Here is a 20,075-nt window from a genome sequence, read left to right as displayed (position 1 = left end):
ACTACACAAGCCTTAAGTAAAAGTCAAAATAAAACACATGGGATACTTCCCCCCACTGTGTATGTGAAAATACATCTAACACTCAAGATTGTATATTCCAACCAAAACACAGGTCTTTCTCTATAGCAACATAAGACAAAAAGATATTTTCAATATTTCTGCGCAGATTTTCATTGAGCTTTGCTTCAAGCTCACCAAGTTCTTCTTCCGCTTTTCTAACGTCTTTTTGTAATTCAAGTCTAGACTTCCTTGTATCATAATAGCCTCCAGTCAAAGCACCTCGATGACTAACTTGGTCACCTATTAATAAAACACAATAAAATTAGTAATTCTGTATAACAACATCTTTATTCAACAATAAATTGATTCATAATCAAACGCCTAGATTAATCTAAAGGTTTTACCTATTTAATAAGAACTTAAAAGTTAAGAGTTTAAGCCACCCCGGAAAAAATGTTGTTTTACAATATGAACACTTGCACTTAAAAAATATACCTTCCAGGTAAACCTGAACATTTGCCAGAAAGGAAAGAAGTGTTAAAGACTAACAGGAACATGTCAACAAGACACAGAACCTAGCTTGCAATTCCCAATGGCCATAACTGGAAATATGAAAATCAAAAATAATAATGGCAATCTGGAACACATTGAATAATAAAAAAAAATCCATGAATCACAGCAATACATAAAAAGGAAAAAAGGAGGGGGCTTTTCTTTACAGAAAAGTGACAGCTAATAAATATAGAAGCAATCACGGAATTTTAGAATGATCATTTTGAAATCCTCAATGTATTAATCAAGTCAGGCAAGGGTCACCAAAGGATGCTCAGCCCTTGGCAAAAAACTTTTGGGAGAACCTGATATTCATGTGTCCATATCATTTATTACTTACAAAGGGGAAAAGGTACCTTTACAACCAAGATCTGCTAGAGGTCAAAGCTGACCACTAACAGTGGGACACGCAGTAAGAAGTACACATCACCCATGCCAAGAATGCTTAACCTAACCTAATAAAGAGGAAGCAGTAAGACAAATCCACAACACAAAAGATTTTTGAGAGGGCAGACAGAAGAAGCAAGAACCACAGTCCCACAGTGGCTAAAACGAAAACTACATCAGAGAAAGTTAACCAGGATGAAAAAACCAGAGGGTTTTGTCCCAGATGAAGGGGCAAGACAAATCCCAGAAAAACCACCAAATGAAGTGGAGAGAGGCAATCTTCCAGAAGAACTCAGAATGATAGTCAAGATGATCCAGAATCTCAGAAACAGAACAAAGATTGAAAAGATGCAGACATGTTTATCAGAGACCTAGAAGAACTAAAGAACAAAAGAGATGAACAATACACTAGAAGGAATCAATAGCAGAACAACTGATGCAGAAGAATGGATAAGTGACCTGGAGGACAGGATGCTGGAAATCACTGCTGCAAACAGAATAGAAAAAAGAATGAAAAAAAATGAAGACAGAACACAAGAATTTCTTTGAAAAAGTAAATTTCTGGGGGTGGGAGGAAAACTGGAGAACTGTGCTATACTGAAACTGTTTATGCTCCCCTGTAAACATATAGGGGAAAAAAAAAAAGAAAATGAGGACAAGTGAACCTATATACCAGAGGTTCTTAACCTTCACTCAAAATAAAATTCAGGAGGTCCACTGCTAAATCTCGTTTTTAATATCTTAAAGAATAAATTACTATGTCATATTTCTAGAAATACTGTGATAACCATGCCAACTGGTTTCTTTGGTGATCCAAAGTATTTTGTTTAATACATTTAAAAAATTTTTGAGAAAGGTGCCAGAGGCTTCACCAAACCAAGTCCATGGTGCCAAAAGGTTAAGTAAGAAATTAATTCTACTATGCATTAAATGATTATACTTATGAGACATCAATTAAACATAAAGTGTTGACCTTGTTTAAATTCTGACTTGAATAAACCAACAGGATTTAAAAATGAGAAGTAACTGGACATGAATTTTCAAATACTTTTAAAGGAATTTATTTGTTCAAAGCTAATAATACTATTACGAACCTTCCAAGGTTATGCAGTCCATAGTGAAAGCACGGGCCAACTGGGTTGAAACTTCCATACTACGACAAATAAGTGTTTTTCCAAATACATGTTTGAAAGCTTTGTCAAATCTGGGATTGTACCTCAATTTACTTATCATAGGAATAGCATCCTAAAAACGAGTATGTTGTTAGCAAGCAAAGAAATCACAACACAATTAAAATGTGTTAGCAGAATTGTAAATTACATTTTTCTGAAATACAAATAAACAAAATGCCTTTACATTTCAAAACTGTTGATTTTTATACTGAACAAGTGAGAAAAATCATTCTACTGAAATATCCTGGAAATTGTACTCATGTAAGTCATCCAGGTTTTCAATAGTATAGAGGTTTTCAGAGTACGGTGATAAAGAGCTCAGTGGCTTTGGAGCCAGACTGCTCAAGTTCAAATCTCAGTTCTGCTTCTCAGATGTGTGCTCTGGACAAGTTGCTTAACTTCTATACTCATCTATAGAGCTACAGTAACAACAGTACCTTCCTCACAAAGTTGTTAAGATTAGGCGAGTTATAAATGTGAAACATTTAGGGTAGCATCTGTCACACAGAAGGGACAAATATAAACTAGTAGTATATTCTCAAAATATTTTCATTTTATTTTCATCTAATAATACACATATAACCTTAGTTAGATACTCAGAAAAATATTTTTTCAGATAAAATTTATTTTCCCTTTTTTCTCTCTCAACTGGCAGAATCAAATTTTTACATTAGGAAATACATCCTACATACAGAAAAAAGCAATAAATATGTTGTTGCTGCTGCTAAGTTACTTCAGTCGTGTCTGACTTTGTGTGACCCCAGAGACGGCAGCCCACCAGGCTCCCCCGTCCCTGGGATTCTCCAGGCAAGAACACTGGAGTGGGTTGCCATTTCCTTCTCCAATGTGTGAAAGTGAAAAGTGAAAGTGAAGTTGCTCAGTCGTGTCCAACTCTTAGCGACCCCATGGACTGCAGCCTATCAGGCTCCTCCGTCCATGGGATTTTCCAGGCAAGAGTACTGGAGTGGGGTGCCATTGCTTTCTCTGAATAAATATGTTAAGCTTGAATTAATAATTACAAAGCAAACACCAATATAACCACCATGTAGGACAAGAAACAAAACACTGCTATAAAACCCAGAAGTCATGCGTGTAGCCCTCTTCTAATCATAGCGGTTATCTCCAATGGTTACCTGCTGGTGATGACCACTCTTATAATTTTGTGGCAATCACTTCCTTGCACTTGTAGTTCTGTCATCTAAGATTACTTTTGTTCAGGTATTGTAAAGGGAACAACACTATATGCGTTCTCTCGTGACTTGCTTCACTCACGTATCACATTTAGGATTCAATTTCTCCTCCTCAAACTTCAGAGAGTTTGTAGATTTAAAAGAAAAGGCTAGACTACTTAAATAGCTCATAAGATTCTCACTGTTCCTCTTCAACTGTAGCTCATTCTCCTGGGTTTTAGCTTTAACCTTAAAAAACAGTGAAATAACTGCTACTACCATCAACATTCTGAAGCCAAATGCCTCAAAGCAATTACATTTTTATCAAGGATGATGTCTAGGTAATATTTTTAATCTGTTAAAAAGCATACCAGCTAATAACAAGAGCAACATTATGCTTTCAGAGCCTATCATCTTGCTAGATATTTTTAATCTAATTTATAAGCTGTTTTAAAAAAAGAATATTCAGAAATCTTATTTACTTTAAATGATACTTCCGCAGGGAATTCTTCTCCAATTATTAAATCTTAATTTTGTCTCCTTGAGTTACACTCTCAGAATACCCTGTACTGATGTATTTTAACACTTTGCACATTTTGCAATGGTTTATGTCATGGCTGTGACCTCTGTCTTCCTTCCTTTCCTCATCCAGCATTAACTATCCTCTACGGTAAGAAAGGAATGTTTTCCTCACAGACCATGTGAACCAGTGTATAGTGCTAAACCAAGAAAAAAACTTACTGAAAGACAGACTTTAACACACATCAACTCACATTGGTTTCAGGATAGGCAGTATCCCTTACATCTAACTTGTTAAGAGGCAGGAAAGTAACCTCTCCAGGAAGATTCATTTTATTAAACTCCATCAAAATCTTCGTGCTGACTTCATCTGAATCAACAATGTGATAAAATAACCTACATGTAAAGAGAATGAGATAGGTCCAAAGTGCTTTAAACATTTAAGCAAACAAGTTACTTTTTTCTGTGCAATCCAATTTGTATGGGGAGGGCTATAATATATACTCTAGAATTTTAGAAGAAAAAAATTTATTAATAAAATTCTCAAAACACTGCAGTGTATACTTTTCACATGGACCCCTCTACACACAATGGAGGGAGAGAAAAGTACAAAAAGGAGAAGTTCTAGTTTCTACAACTAGGAACAAACACTTAGCATCAATGTCTTTAAGTGGAATATTAAATAAAAGAGGATTGGAATATTAAATAAAAGAGGATATATTTAAACTACAAAAGGTTGTTTCTTAGGTTATTCTTATTCCCTCTTTTCTTTAAAAACTCAAAACACAAGCAAAAAAACAAATCTCACCTGTTTCCAGCAGTGACTTCCACACATGTGTAGAAAGCAGGCTCACATTCAAAGTTATTCATCACAATACCATGATAGCCATTTTGAACATGCTGGTTTATTCCTTTTCGACGGAAGTGGTCTAGCACTTTATTTATGCTATCTATTCCATTTAAAATGGCCTGTTCAGAAACAAAAAATTGTAAAATATTGCTAATGGCACTCATGCTGATATAAAATGCCCCTATTACTCTATACATTAAAAAAATATACCAAATTGGGAGACTGGAATTGACATATACACAACTACATATAAAACAGACAACAGTAAGAATCTACTGTACAGCACAAAGAACTCTACTCAATACTCAGTAATGCCCTATGTGAAAAAAGAATCTAAAAAAAGAGTGGATATACTTATATGTATAACTGATTCACTTTGCTGAATACCTGAAACTAATACAACTCTGTAAACCAACTATTTTCCAATAAAAATTAAAAAAAATAAAAAATATACCACAGATTAAACACCTTCTCCAACAACAGGTCAACTCCTTTTAAATATGCCAACTACGTGCAACACCTTGTATTATGGATTCTGTCCCATGACATTAGCATTAAAAATGGACCCTTCATCTAGAACTCAAAAGTGCTATTTTTAATAGCATGGGTGCTTAAATGATATCCAGTATTTCATATTTATAAGACAAGTTAATTTGCATTCTTCTCTTGAAAGCTAATAAATTCTTATGCAGTGATAACTGACTCAATGCAAACTGAGGTAATGAAAGAACCTACCCACCTTTCCTGTTGCAGCTCTAAGGAGTTGCTGTTTCTTTTCAAGATCTTCTCTTTTAGCAGCAAGTGCCTGCTGTTCTGCATTCTCTTCTCTCCACAAGTAACTAATCAATAAAAAAGAGACTGTCTTCAATTTTAAAATTAAGACAATATGCTAACAGTATACAATTTTGAGGGAAGATAGTTAATTTATAATTTAAAGACCATTTAACAGCCAGTAACTACCATTACTCAAAAATATTAAGGCATACTTTAGTCTATACTAACTTTCTTTCACTTTGTAATTCATCTTTCTTATTTTTTACTTCATAGTATTTTCTGTCCAGTTCTTCAACCCGAGCTTTGACTTCATTAAGATCCTGATCCAGTTTCTATGGAAATAAAAATACATCAAATTTAAAATCTAATTTCATACAAACTAATCCCTAGTAACAGAAAGCAGGTCAGTTGTTACCAGAGGATGGAAGAGGCCAGGAAAGGAGAGAGGGAGGAATTACCAAGGGATATGGGAAACATTTTGGGGTGATCAATAGGCTTATCTTAATTGTGGTGATGGTTTAACAAGCACATACACGTATCAAAACAATTAATCTGTTCATTAATGACCTTACTACTTCTATAATATATACTCTAGAATTTTAGAAGAAAAAAATTTATTAATAAAATTCTCAAAACACTGCAGTGCATACTTTTCACATGGACCCCTCTATACACACACACACACACACACACACACACACACACACACACACACGAATACAAGAGATTTAGGAACATACTAAGAAGCAAAAGGCTCTTTTGCACAATGTACTTAACACTGTAAAATCATCTCTATCCAATATAAAGAACAGAGTTCACCCTCACAAGTGGTCATTTTGATACACTTAAATGCAACTGAAATATTGAAAAATAATTTCAAACTTGAAAAAGAATGAATAAAACCTCTCACTGCAAACTCCTGTTTTAGCACCAAGCTTTTTCAAAAAGGGCATCTGTTGAGGTTGGTATTTCCATGAACTCAAGATAAAAATGCTTTTTATTTCAAGACAGGATGTAGCTATCTCAACTAAAACTATACTAACAAATTCCCAAAGAACTGACTACCTCAATCAATCTGTTTTCCATTCCTGACCAAAGTCCAAAGCACACTGGCCAGTAGTCTATTACTCCTGGTCACTTGTCCTACCAGCTGAGCTGTTTATGGTTACAGAATCGGTTCTGTTTGCTCCCTATTATGTTTTTGTTTTTAGGTGACTGATTACATTAAACATTAGATAAACTGATGATATGAGTACAAGGAAAAGTTGTTCCTTTAAAAAACTGATTTAGTTTTGAACACACTCAAAGACTAGTCACTGAAAATTGGATTAAAAGAACAAGTGAAAGTGAAGTCGCTCAGTCGTGTCCGACTCTTTGCGACCTCATGGACTGTAGCCCACCAGGCTCCTCCGTCCATGGGATTCTCCAGGCAAGAATACTGGAGTGGGTTGCCATTTCCTTCTCCAGGGGATCTTCCCGACCCAGGGATCAAACCCAGGTCTTCCGCATTGCAGGCAGAAGTTTTAAACTCTGAGCCACCAGGGAAGCCCTAAATGGGCAAAAACCTCTAATATATAAAATGTAAGTGCATATGGTAACAGATAATATGTACTTTATAATGGGCTTCTCAGGTAGCTCAGTAGAAATGGAGTAGCCATCATAGTCAACAAAAAAGTCTGAAAAGCAGTACTTGGATGCAATCTCAAAAACAACAGAATGATCTCTTTTCGTTTCCAAGGCAAACCATTCAGTATCATGATAATCCAAGTCTATGCCCCGACCACTAATGCTGAAAAAGCTGAAAGTTTCTATGAAGACCTTCAAGACATTCTAGAACTAACACCCAAAAAAGATGTCCTTTTCATTACAGGGGACTAGAATGCAAAAGTAGGAAGTCAAGAAATACCTGGAGTAACAGGCAAATTTGGCCTTGGAGTACAGAATGAAGCAGGGCAGAGGCTAATAAGAGTTTTGTCAAGAGAACACACTGGTCATAGCAAACATCCTCTTCCAACAATACAAGAGAAGACTCTACACATGGACATCACCAGATGGTCAATACAGAAATGAGATTACATTCTTTGCAGCCAAAGATGGAGAAGCTCTATACAGTCAGCAAAAACAAGACTGGGAACTGTGGCCAGATCATGAACTCCTTATTGCCAAATTCAGACTAAATTGAAGAAAGTAGGGAAAACCACTAGACCATTCAGGTCTGACCCAAATCAAATCCCTTACAATTATACAGTAGAAGTGAGAAATAGATTTAAGGGACTAGATCTGATAGACAGAGTGCCTGATGAACTATGGACGGAGGTTCATGACAATGTACAGGAGGCAGGGATCAAGACCATCCCCAAGAAAAAGAAATGCAAAAAGGCAAAATGGCTGTCTGAGGAGGCCTTACAAATAGCTGTGAAAAGAAAAGAAGTGAAAGCAAAGAAGAAAAGGAAAAGACATAAGCATCTGAATGCAGAGTTCCAAAGAATAGCAAGGAGAGAGAAGAAAGCCTTCCTCAGTGATCAATGCAAAGAAACAGAGGAAAATAATAGAATGGGAAAGACTAGAGATCTCGTCAAGAAAATTAGAGATACCAAGGGAACACTTCATGCAAAGTGGGCACAATAAAGGACAGAAACAGTATGGACCTAACAGAAGCAAAAGATATTAAGACGAGGTGGCAAGAATACACAGAACAATACAATAAAGATCTTTACAACCCAGATAATCACGATGGTGTGATCACTCACCTAGAGCTAGACATCCTGGAGTGCAAACCAAGTGGGCCTTAGGAAACATCACTATGAATAAAGCTAGTGGAGGTGATGGAATTCCAGTTGAGCTATTTCAAATCCTAAAAGATGATGCTGTGAAAGTGCTGCACTGGATATGCCAGCAAATTTGGAAAACTCAGCAGTGGCCACAGGACTGGAAAACATCAGTTTTCATTCCAATCCCAAAGAAAGGCAATGCCAAAGAAAGCTCAAACTACCACACAATTGTACTCATCTCACACGCTGGCAAAGTAATGCTCAAAATTCTCCAAGCGAGGCTTCAACAGTATGTGAACCATGAACTTCCAGATGTTCAAGCTGGATTTAGAAAAGGCAGAGGAACCAGAGATCAAATTGCCAACATCCGCTGGATCACTGAAAAAGCAAGAGAATTCCAGAAAAACATCTATTTCTGCTTTATTGACTATGCCAAAGCCTTTGACTGTATGGATCACAACAAACTGGAAAATTCTTAGAGAGATGGGAATACGAGACCACCTGACCTGCCTCCTAAGAAATCTCTATGCAGGTCAAGAAACAACAGTTAGAACTGGACATGGAACAACAGACTGGTTCCAAATTGGGAAATGAGTACGTCAAGGCTGTATATTGTTATCCTGCTTATTTAACTTACGTGCAGAGTACATCATGAGAAATGCTGGATTGGATGAAGCATAAGCTGGAATCAAGATTGCTGGGAGAAATATCAATAACCTCAGATATGCAGATGACACCACCCTTATGACAGAAAGCGAAGAGGAACTAAAGAGCCTCTTGATGAAAGTGATAAAGAGGAGAGTGAAAAAGTTGGCTTAAAACTCAGCATTCAGAAGACTAAGATCATGGCGTCTGGTCTCATCACTTCATGGCAAACAGATGGGGAAACAGTGGCTGACTTTATTTTTGGGGGCTCCAAAATCACTGCAGATGGTGACTGCAGCCATGAAATTAAGATACTTGCTCCTTGGAAGAAAAGTTATGACCAATCTAGATAGCATATTAAAAAGCAGAGACATTACCTTGCTAACAAAGGTCCATCTAGTCAAAGCTATGGTTTTTCCAGTGGTCATGTATGGATGTGAGAGTTGGACTATAAAGAAAGCTAAGGGCTAAAGAATTGAGCCTTTTGAACTGTGGTGTTGGAGAAGACTCTTGAGAGTCCCTTGAACAGCTAGGAGATCCAACCAGTCCATCCTAAAGGAAATCAGTCCTGAATATTCATTGGAAGCACTGATGCTGAAGCTGAAACTCCAACACTTTGGCCACCTGATGCATAGAACTGACTCATTTGAAAAGACCCTAATGCTGGGAACGACTGAAGGTGGGAGGAGAAGGGGACAACAGAAGATGAGATGGTTGGATGGCATCACCGACTCAATGGACATGAGTTTGAGGAGTTGGTAATGGACAGGGAGGGCTGGCGTGCTGCACTCCATAGGGTCACAAAGAGTCAGACAAGACTGAGCGACTGAACTGAACTGAAATGGTGGCTCAGTGATAAATAATCTGCCTATCAAGGCAGGAGACACCGGTTCGATCCCTGGGTGGGGAAGATCCTCTGGAGGGGGAAATGGCAACTGACTCCAGCATTCTTGCCTGAAAAATTCCATGAACAGAGGAGTCTGGTGGGCCACAGAGTTGGACACGACTGAGCACACATGCACATATTTTCTAACAGTAATTCAAAATGTCAAGTCACAAAGTCAAGGAAAGACTGAGGAGCTGATGCAGATTAAAGCAGATAACAGAAACATGACAACTAAATGCAATATATGATCTTATATTGAATCCTGAATTGTTTTCATCCAACTTTAAGGAGAACTGTATTTACATGTGCAGCTCATAACAGGGAAGTCCCCTTGGAATGCTAATCACTACTCATATTCATAAGAAATACCTTGCGTGCTACATCAAGATTGGTATACACTCTGGTGAAGAATGCTGATAAAGAAGGCTATTCAGGTGTCGGGGGTAGGCAGTATATGGGAAATCTCAATACCCTCCTCTCAATTTTGCTGTGAACCCAAAGATGCACTTTAAAAAATGTCTAAAAATAAAGACTGGTACATAAGCATACACTTATCTTTAAATATTTATATATAAATACATGTAAATATTATACATTAAATGCATATAAGTATACATATTTAAGATTTTATGTTTTCAGTGACTTTTCTGATAAACTGACCATACCAATGGTGAAGACCTTGTAAGGTAAAAAGGTTCCTTCTAGGTGTGTGTATATATAAATAAATAAATATATATATTCTTACCCTACACCTGTCCTACACACTCCCTTCTCACCACTTCGATCATCTTCCAATCACCTATATATATCCACAAGTATCACTTAAGAAAGCATTTTTCTCTTTCTAATTTTAAATAATTTACAATCTTTCTTATTCAAAGTAATAGTTTTATCTTCTACTTCAATTTTTAAGAAAATGCTAACTAAACATGCAGAGTGAATGTTTAATTCATTTAGAAAGTGTTATAAAATCACCAATGTGTTAACAAAATATATTCTGCAGTAAGTTATTACATTGATAGAATATTACATTATTACATAAAAATGGAAAACTTTTAAATTACTATAGTCATTTTAGATTTGTATGTTACTTAAAGTTAAGTGTACAGTCCAAGTGCATGTTACTGACTCATAAAAAATATATTTTAAAATATATTTAATCTATATGGACACTCACTGACATGGCAAAAAAATCTTTAAATACAGAATTACCATATGTATAATATTAAACTGTCCTGGTCTTATCTAATTAAGTATCTGTCTTGTGTATTTTATGATAATTATTTACAAATAAAACTTAAAAGAAACAGATAAACCTGCACATGTTCACACTCAAAGATTTCACAAAGCAGCTATAAAAGTTCTTACATTATACTGCTCCAGATTTTTCTCTTTATTTGCCTCAGTGTCCTCCAAATCCTTATGTATAGCAGCAATCTGTCTTTTCTTGTCATTAATAGCTTGATCTAAAGACTTGAGTTCCTTTTTAATCCACTTATCCCTTTCTTCTTTTGATGTAAACTGGCTTCCTCGACCCTGCTTTGCATAAAGGTCCGTTCTCTCTTGGGTAGCTTGGGCCAATCTACACAAGACAGAAAAGAATGGATTGAAAAGGAGAACAGGAAATAACCAAGTTTAATTGCAATCAATACCTCAAGAGTACAGAGAGACAATAACCATTTTTGTAATTCCATACAAGAAGGAAAGGAGAATTCCCTGGTGGTCCAGTGATTAGGACTCTGTGCTCTCACTGCCGAGGGCCTAGGTTTGACAGTCAGGGAACTAAGACCCCACAAGCCACATGCAGAAAAAGGGGAAAAAAAAAAAAAAAAGGAATTAAGTATAAAAGCAACTGTTATCTAATAGTGCTTCTAGGACTAGCTCTATATAACATTAATTTAACTTCAAAATCACAGTGAAATTCAGGTAAAACAGCCCATCCTCTAAGGATTTAAGGTCCTTCCTGGTCTGGGTAGGTCAGTAAACCTAGACAAACCTAGCACCCTACCTCAGGGATTTTCAAAAATGCTCCAACTATATTTAACTATTTAAACATTTTCAACACCTTACAATGAAAGACATTATGAAAGTTAAAAGGCAAGAGAAAACACATAGAACATAAGGACAAATATTAACCCCCAAATAATACTATCAAACAGTAAGAAAAAAAAAAAAAAAAAAACCAGGAAAAAAATGGACAAAGGATATAAACAGGAAATTCATTAAAATGAACATATGAGGCATAAAAACATGATAATGTACTAGATTGTGAAGTCAGCAAACAATGGCAAGTCCAATCTTCAGACAGAAATTAAAATGTCTAGATGCTAAAAGATGTCAAGTATGAACAGAAGGTGGCAGAATGAACACACAGCAGGATACAATTTGGATAAACAAAAGAACAATCATCATTCATGTTTTTAAAAGTCCAAAATTTAGCTATATTACTTATGAGCAAGTTACTGAACTTCCCAGAGTCTTAAATGTGTCAAACTTATAGTGAGGATACTGTGGCTCACCGAGGGCTTATGCCTCGGTGATACGCGTACACTAATACTGGCCCACAGTATTGGCTGTTACTTTGGAATGGGCATTTAACTTTTTGCCCTTAATTACTTTTTGCCTTTAATTACTAACTTCCTAACCTATAATTCTTTATACAATAAGGTTCTATAGAGGAACCATGTAGAAAATTAGAATTGGTGAAAAAAGTCCCAGACCTAGCAATTCCTCGCTCTTCTTTTTCTTTTACACTGTTGAATTTAGGTTCTGTTTCTGCCAGTTCTTTCTGCTTTTCTTCTATTTTTTCAAGCAGCTTCTGCCTTTCTTTTAATAAGCGTTTCTGTAAATAAAGCAAGATAAGTAAAAATGCAATCTGTTTAAAAACTTTTCTTATTTTTAAGTCTAGTGTAAGATATTTTCTCATGAAAAGAATTCATGAGAAAACTGATCCTGCAACATAAAACTAATTTTTAAATGTAAGTAACTGATAGTACTCAGTTGCAACTTGAATGCAAATTATTTTAAAGTGCCAAATTTTTTTACAAAAATTCAAGCATGCACCCCTGTCACAGAAAGGACTGTCCTCTGCAGTTCCCACTCACCTGAACATTTATGTCTTTCATTTTCAGCATTTTAACTTACCCTCTGTTCACTATTGCCTGCCAATTCATCTTGTAAATCCTTGGCTTTAAGCTCCAATTTAGTTCTCTGCTTAATTTGTTCCTGTCTTTCAGCACTGAGCTGTTCCTTTTCTTCCTTCATAGCTGAAATTTTTGTTTTCAGTTCTCTAACTTGGCGCTCAATATCCTATTCAAAAAGTATCAGAAACAAGTTAGACAACTAGAAATACAAAAGCAAAATCAGAACACCATTATTGGTTTGTCTTTTTCTCTTATTTGAACTTTCAGTACTACTCTCTTTCCAATACTCAATCCCAGTGACACCACTACTTGAAGTTACCATTCCGTAATTCTGGTACAGAAAGTTTAACTTACAAGTTACCCTAAGTCTAGTTTAAAACCTTACCTCCATTTTATCTCTTGCATCCTGCTGAGCATCTCTTAATTGTCTGGATTTTTCTCCACTTGTCTCTCGCTTAGCAGAAAGCTGGAAAAAAAACCAAGCTATGATTTCTAACCCATTTTGGATTTGTTCAATATTTTATAACATCTAGTAAAAATCTTTAAATATCTGCTAAAACAAGCATTCACTTAAAAAAATTTTCCCCCCAAAATAACTGTATTGGTTTTAAATATAAAATGCCTAGTTTTCAGCATTACCTAAAACAAATTTTTGTACAAAATGTCAGCAATACTAATTACAAAATACACCTTAAAAAGTCAAGAAAGAAATTCGTGAAACCCTAAACGTTGCTTTCTTCTCACCCTGGTCTGCCTGACACCACCACCTACTTATATTTCAGATGCAACTACAGCAAGGACCACGTGGGTCATTTTCCTTGGAGTAAACTCAGAGTAAATTTGCTGAGTAATGAATTCACTAAGAAGTTTTAAAATTTTGAGGTCTGTATTTAAAAATCATTGAAAAGTATAAATATAGTATGAGTTTAATATATTCATAAAAATAAAATTAAACAAGTGGCAAAGGTAAGTATTTTACCTCATCAAGTTTAGCACGAGTCTCGTTAAGTTCCTGATTGTAAATGGTATATTCCAGGGCTCGTCTCATCTTATCCCACTTTTGATACTGAGCTAGTTCTTCCTTTTCTTCCTCTAAGGTATGTAATCTCTCTTCAATGTATTTTAACAACTCATTGATTTTTTCCCGTTTTCCCTCTTAAAAAAAATGGGAGAAGGGTGAAGGAGTTGAATAAAATTTTTACGCAGTATCAATTCTCAAATATAGTGTGTAAAACTTAATCTTAAGCACTTTAGCATTATTTCTTTGATATTAGGTGGTAACCAAATCTAAGATACTAAAATGGCAATTAAAATGCTTTATTATGGAAAGTATGAAAGAATAAACTTATACATGGTGACACTGATTCTTATATTACACATTTACAGGCCTTTGTTTAAGCTTCCTTTAAAAGTTAATGTGCCTCCCCATGACATTAGGGGAAAAAAAACACAAAACCCTACTTAATATCACTGGTGTCACTGATTCTCAATTCTTGTAACAGCATTATCTATATAGCTGCATATACTGAATACTTACTATATTCCAATCATGGTGCAACTTTGCTCCTCTATTCACCACTACAAACTATAAAAAAGGACTGCACAGATGGGAAAGCTTTGGACCACAAAGGTCAAGTCTAAAGTCTCAATATCAGGTAACTATTATTTAGACTTTGAACGTAAGGCTCTCTGACTCTAAGCCATGAAAGGGCACAGCACTTGAAAGGCAAAGTTGAGTTTCCATAATGAATGTACTAAGGAAGAATCCAAGTTCAAAGTTTAAGTTTTACATTTACTTGCTTGTGAATAAATTAAAACCTAATGCCAACTGATATTTCCGCATTTTTTTTTCCTGAGGAATACATCCAAATGTGTTATCCTCACTAATAATGAGAAAGACTTTAAAGGCACAAAGCAGCTGACCTAGAATGGTACTATTATCTCACAGTAACAATTCTTTATTCAAAGGGACAAACTTAGAATTCTCAAACCTTAAACTGCCTAACACTAATTTTCTTTCCAATCAGTCTACAAGCAAATTATTATACAATAATAAATATTCCTGAGAATAGACAACTTCTCTCAAGTATCATAACACAATGAAAAAGCAATACACAGAATAGAAGAAATAAGGCAGAATAACATTTATTTTACCTGTTTCCTTCATTAAAGATATGCTTTCTTCTTTTCGTTCATCATACACTCTAGTACCAGCTACTTCTCTTAGTAGTTTTAGTCTCTGAGAATCTGGTGCTGTGGCCATCTGGTTAATCTAAAAATTTTAGAAAAATAATTATTTACAGAGCTAGATTGCTCTTTAAGAACTCTACCTTGAAAGGTATTCACATGCCAAGTTTTAAGTATGAATTCACAATAGGAGAATAGCAATGAACAGAAAAGATCTTGCCCTCAAGAAACGTACACTCTAGTGGGAAAAAACCCAGGAAGCATACATACCATTACAGTATAAGTGCCATGAAGAAAAACAAAACAAACTAAGAAATTATAGCATAAAGAGTTAGGGTGACGGCAGCGCTCTTATAAAAGAGGCAGACAACATAGATGGCTTCTATGAAATGACCTATGAGCGGAAATTGAAATAATATAAAGGGACCTATGCTGCATGCACACAGGAAGTCTCAGGTAATTGCTTTCAAATCAGCCTCCTTTTAAAGACATTTTTCATAGTCTTTTCAAAAATCTCGCTCTTGAAAGTGAAACACATATTCTTCCTAATCCCGTTTTCTGCATGCTAACTTTCTAACACATAGCTAAAAACGCCTCCAACATGAAATAAGAAGTGGACATTTTAAAAGGATTCTCCCCTAGTCCAAAACAGTACAACAAAAAACTATCAGGACACTGCAGGGTATGTTCTAAGAAAAATAAATTATTTTAGATATATACAGTTAAAACATATGAGGAAATAGTAGAACAATCAGCTAAAGTATATAACTCCTAAAAACTGTAAAAAATACAATTCGATTGAGAGAAAATAACATGTAGCATTATGGCAGATTTCTGGTAATGTAAACTTTCTAGTATATTATACTAACAGAGTATTAATTTCAGAAAGTAACTTTTTTCAAATGTGATTTTTATAAAGTTTCTACAATACTCTTAACTTCTACAAACCAAAAATATCTGCAGATCACTAAGAAAACATGATCCACTTAAATAATTCTGCTGAAATACTTTTATCCCACTATGCAATGGATCTATTTTGCACTTTATGGCCACAAAAAAGGTATTATTAATACAAACTTCAGTGCAAAATAAATCAATGAAAACAGAAGATAGTAAGGTCCATTATCACCCGAATTTAACCACTAGAATGAAATCAAATTCATCATTCAATGAATATAATCAGAAAACAAATTCCCTTTAAAAAGATACACATTTTTTACCTTTCCTTGTTTAACAATATAATAAGGATTGCTTCGAGAAAAACCAGCACTTTCAAGGAGATTCATCACATCATTTTTCCTGTTGATAAACAATTAAAAAAGTTTTCAAATATATAACAATCCAACAATAAGCAAAGAATACACTAACCCTTGAGTTAAGGGGCATGAAGAACTACAGAACAGTCATTAAATACAGTTTATATCAGCCTCAGGGAATCTTCTGATTCTTATGCTTGAGCTCTAAATAATAATTTCCTGAACACGAGGCAAAAGTACCTCATATATGAGCCAAGTAAAATACTTTTACTCTCATGTATAAAAATTATAAGCATAAAATGCTTACGTGACCATTTTCTTGTCTAAGAAATACTGATCCTTTTTGGCACCGATAACTCTTCGAAGGGAAACTTCCTCTTTGTCGATCTAAGAAAAAAACATAAATGCTCAAACATAAATCTAACAGTAAATGTTTTGGAAACATTTCAGTTAATAGGGTCATTTTAGAGTCCGTCACCATAGCAATTATTTTGAAACTTCAATTACCTCACTAAAGATATGCTGCTGCTGCTAAGGCACTTCAGTTGTGTCAGACTCTGTGAGACCCCAGAGAAGGCAGCCCACCAGGTTCCCCCGTCCCTGGGATCCTCCAGGCAAGAAAACTGGAGTGGGTTGCCATTTCCTTCTCCAATGCATGAATGTGAAAATGAAGTCGCTCAGTCGTGTCCCACTCTTCGAGACCCCATGGACTGCAGCCTACCAGGCTCCTTCGCCTATGGGATTTTCCAGGCAAGAGTACTAGAGTGGGTTGCCATTGCCTTCTCCAAGAAAGATACGCTATGAATACTCAATTCTATGACAAAGACCTTTTTCTACAACAGCTTGCACGTTCCCACTTGTTTACCAGAATATTCAAAACTTTAAGATAAAATTAGAATGTAAGCTATAGCTATTTTAGTATAAACTAAATCATAAAAGCCTTCCTGGGTAGCTAAAACAGTAAGGAATCTGCCTGTAATGCAGGGTTCAATCCCTGTGTTGGGAAGATCCCCTGGAGAAGGGCATGGCAACCCACTTCGATATTCTTGCCTGGAGAATTACATGGACAGAGGAGCCTGGAGGGCTACAGTCCACGGACTCACAAAGAGTTGGACACAACTGAGTGACTAACACACACAAATCATAAAAGTCTAAGTACAGCTATAAATAAAAGTTTCAAAGCACGAGAAAAGTCAGCTGCATCAATAAAATTCTCAACATTATTACTGAAAAGAAAAAAACAGTTACTCACCGGTAACCGGTTGTCTGAATTGTCAAAAATAATCTCCACAAAAGCAGAAATAACACGAGGACCAGTACCCTCCTAAAACACAAGAGAAAATTCATGTCATTTAAGTGGTATTTTCATATTCTTTAAATACTTTATCACAGCAATCCAGTCTATGCCCCAACCACTAATGCCAAAGAAGCTGAAATTATATGATTCTATGAAGACCTACAAGACCTTCTAGAACTAATACCCAAAAAATGAGGTCCTTTTCATTATGGGAGTCTGGAATACAAAAGAAAGAAGTCAGGAGATACCTAAAGTAACAGACAAGTTTGGCCTTGGGAGTACAAAATGAAGCTGGGCAAAGGCTAACAGAGTTTTGCTAAGAGAACACACTGGTCATAGCAAACACTCTTTTCGCATAACACAAGAGAAGACTCTACACATGGACATCATCAGATGGTCAATATAGAAATCAGATGGATTATATTTTTTTAACAGAAGATGGAGAAGCTCTATACAGTCAGCAAAAACAAGACCGGGAGCTGACCATGGCTCAGATCATAACTCCTTATTAAAAATTCAGACTTAAATTGACTAAAGTAGGGAAAACCACCAGACCATCCAGGTCTGACCTACATCAAATCCCTTACGATTATACAGTGGAAGTGACAAATAGATTCAAGGGATCAGATTTGATAGACAGAGTGCCTTAAGAACTATGGATGGAGGTTCACGACATTGTATAGGAGGCAATGATCAAGACCATCCCCAAGAAGAAGAAATACAAAAAGGCAAAATGGTTGTCTGAGGAGGCCTTACAAATAGCTGTGAAAAGACGAGAAGCGAAAGGCAAAGGAGAAAAGGAAAGATATACCCACCTGAATGGAGGGTTCTAAAGAATAGCAAGGAGGTAAGAAAGTCTTCCTAAGTGATCAATGCAAAGAAATAGAGGAAAACAATAGAATGGGAAAGACTAGAGAACTCTTCAAGAAAATTAGAGATACCAAGGGAACTTTTCATGCAAAGATGGGCACAATAAAGGACAGAAATGGTATGGATCTAACAGAAGCAGAAGATATTAAGAGGTGGCAAGAATACACAAAAGAACTATACAAAAAAGATTTTCACGATCCAGATAGCCACGATGGTGTGATCACCTACCGAGAGCCAGACATCCTGGAGTGTGAACTCAAGTGGGCCTTAGGAAGCATCACTATGAACAAAGCTAGTGGAGGTGACAGAATTCCAGCTGAGCTATTTCGAATCCTAAAAGATGATGCTGTGAAAGTGCTGCACTGGATATGCCAGCAAATTTGGAAAACACAGCAGTGGCCACAGGACTAGAAAAGGTCAGTTTTCATTTAATCCCAAAGAAAGGCAATGGCAAAGAATATTCAAACTACTGCACAACTGCACTCATCTCACACGCTAGCAAAGTAATGCTCATAATTCTCTAAGTGAGACTTCAACAGTATGTGAACCATGAACTTCCAGATATTCAAGCTGGATTTAGAAAAGGCAGAGGAATCAGAGATCATACTGCCAAAGTCCACTGGATCACAGAAAAAGCAAGAGAGCTCCAGAAAAACACCTACTTCTGCTTTATTCATTACGCCAAAGCCTTTGACTGCATGGATCACAACAAACTGTGGAAAATTCTTAAAGAGATGGGAAATAACAGACCACCTGACCTGCCTCCTGAGGAATCTGTATGCATGTCAGAAGCAACAGTTAGAACGGGACATGGAACAACAGACTGGTTCCAAATCGGCAAAGTCAAGGCTGTATATTGTCACTCTGCTTATTTAACTTACGTGCAGAGTACATCATGCAAAATGCCAGACTGGATGAAGCACAAGCTGGAATCAAGATTGCTGGGAGAAATATCAATAACCTCAGATACGTGAAGACACCACCCTTATGGCAGAAAGCGAAGAACTAAAGCCTCTTGATGAAAGTGAAAGAGGAGAGTGAAAAAGTTGGCTTAAAGGTCAACAGTCAAAAAATGAAGATCATGGCATCCGGTCCCATCGTATCATAGCAAATAGATGGGGAAACAATGGAAACAGTGATAGATTTTATTTTCTTGGGCTCCAAAATCACTGCAGATGGTGACCGCAGCCATGAAATTAAAAGACGCTGCTCCTTGGAAGAAACGCTGTGACTAACCTAAACAGCATATTAAAAAGCAGAGACATTACTTTGCTAACAAAGGTCCATCTAGTCAAAGCTATGGTTTTTCCAGTAGTCATGTATGGATGTGAGAGTTGGACTATAAAGAAAGCTGAGCACTGAAGAATTGATGCTTTTGAACTGCGGGGTTGGAGGAAGACTCTCAAGAGTCCCTTGGACTGCAAGGATATCAAACCAGTCAATCCTAAAAGAAATGAGTCCTGAATATTCATTGGAAGGACTGATACTGAAGCTGAAGCTCCAATACTCTGGCCACCTGATGTGAACAACTGACTCTTAAGAAAAGACCCTGATGCTGGGCAAGATTGAAAGCAGGAGAAGGGGACGACAGAGGATC

The 20,075-nt window shown here is 36.2% G+C and overlaps 1 protein-coding gene across 1 annotated transcript in view; it reads right to left on the bottom strand.

The window, feature by feature from the left end:
- The window catches only part of SMC3 (structural maintenance of chromosomes 3), a 38,133-nt gene that overhangs the window by 7,537 nt on the left and 10,521 nt on the right, over positions 1 to 20,075 (bottom strand). Inside the window, exons 5-19 of the mRNA XM_019952952.2 lie at positions 17,564 to 17,635; positions 16,619 to 16,698; positions 16,276 to 16,354; positions 15,023 to 15,140; positions 13,848 to 14,023; positions 13,254 to 13,334; positions 12,870 to 13,034; positions 12,446 to 12,567; positions 11,094 to 11,307; positions 5,652 to 5,755; positions 5,389 to 5,488; positions 4,608 to 4,768; positions 4,054 to 4,195; positions 2,034 to 2,184; positions 148 to 300 (exon numbers count right to left, since the gene is read on the bottom strand). Coding sequence (XP_019808511.1) covers positions 148 to 300; positions 2,034 to 2,184; positions 4,054 to 4,195; positions 4,608 to 4,768; positions 5,389 to 5,488; positions 5,652 to 5,755; positions 11,094 to 11,307; positions 12,446 to 12,567; positions 12,870 to 13,034; positions 13,254 to 13,334; positions 13,848 to 14,023; positions 15,023 to 15,140; positions 16,276 to 16,354; positions 16,619 to 16,698; positions 17,564 to 17,635 — 1,918 coding nt within the window. The remainder of the gene's footprint in view (positions 1 to 147; positions 301 to 2,033; positions 2,185 to 4,053; positions 4,196 to 4,607; positions 4,769 to 5,388; positions 5,489 to 5,651; positions 5,756 to 11,093; positions 11,308 to 12,445; positions 12,568 to 12,869; positions 13,035 to 13,253; positions 13,335 to 13,847; positions 14,024 to 15,022; positions 15,141 to 16,275; positions 16,355 to 16,618; positions 16,699 to 17,563; positions 17,636 to 20,075) is intronic.

This window comes from Bos indicus, chromosome 26 (genome assembly GCF_029378745.1).
Source record: "Bos indicus isolate NIAB-ARS_2022 breed Sahiwal x Tharparkar chromosome 26, NIAB-ARS_B.indTharparkar_mat_pri_1.0, whole genome shotgun sequence".
Classification (NCBI taxonomy): Eukaryota; Metazoa; Chordata; class Mammalia; order Artiodactyla; family Bovidae; genus Bos; species Bos indicus.
The sequence above is the reverse complement of the archived record's forward strand: the minus strand, read 5'-3'. Positions and strand labels throughout refer to the sequence as shown.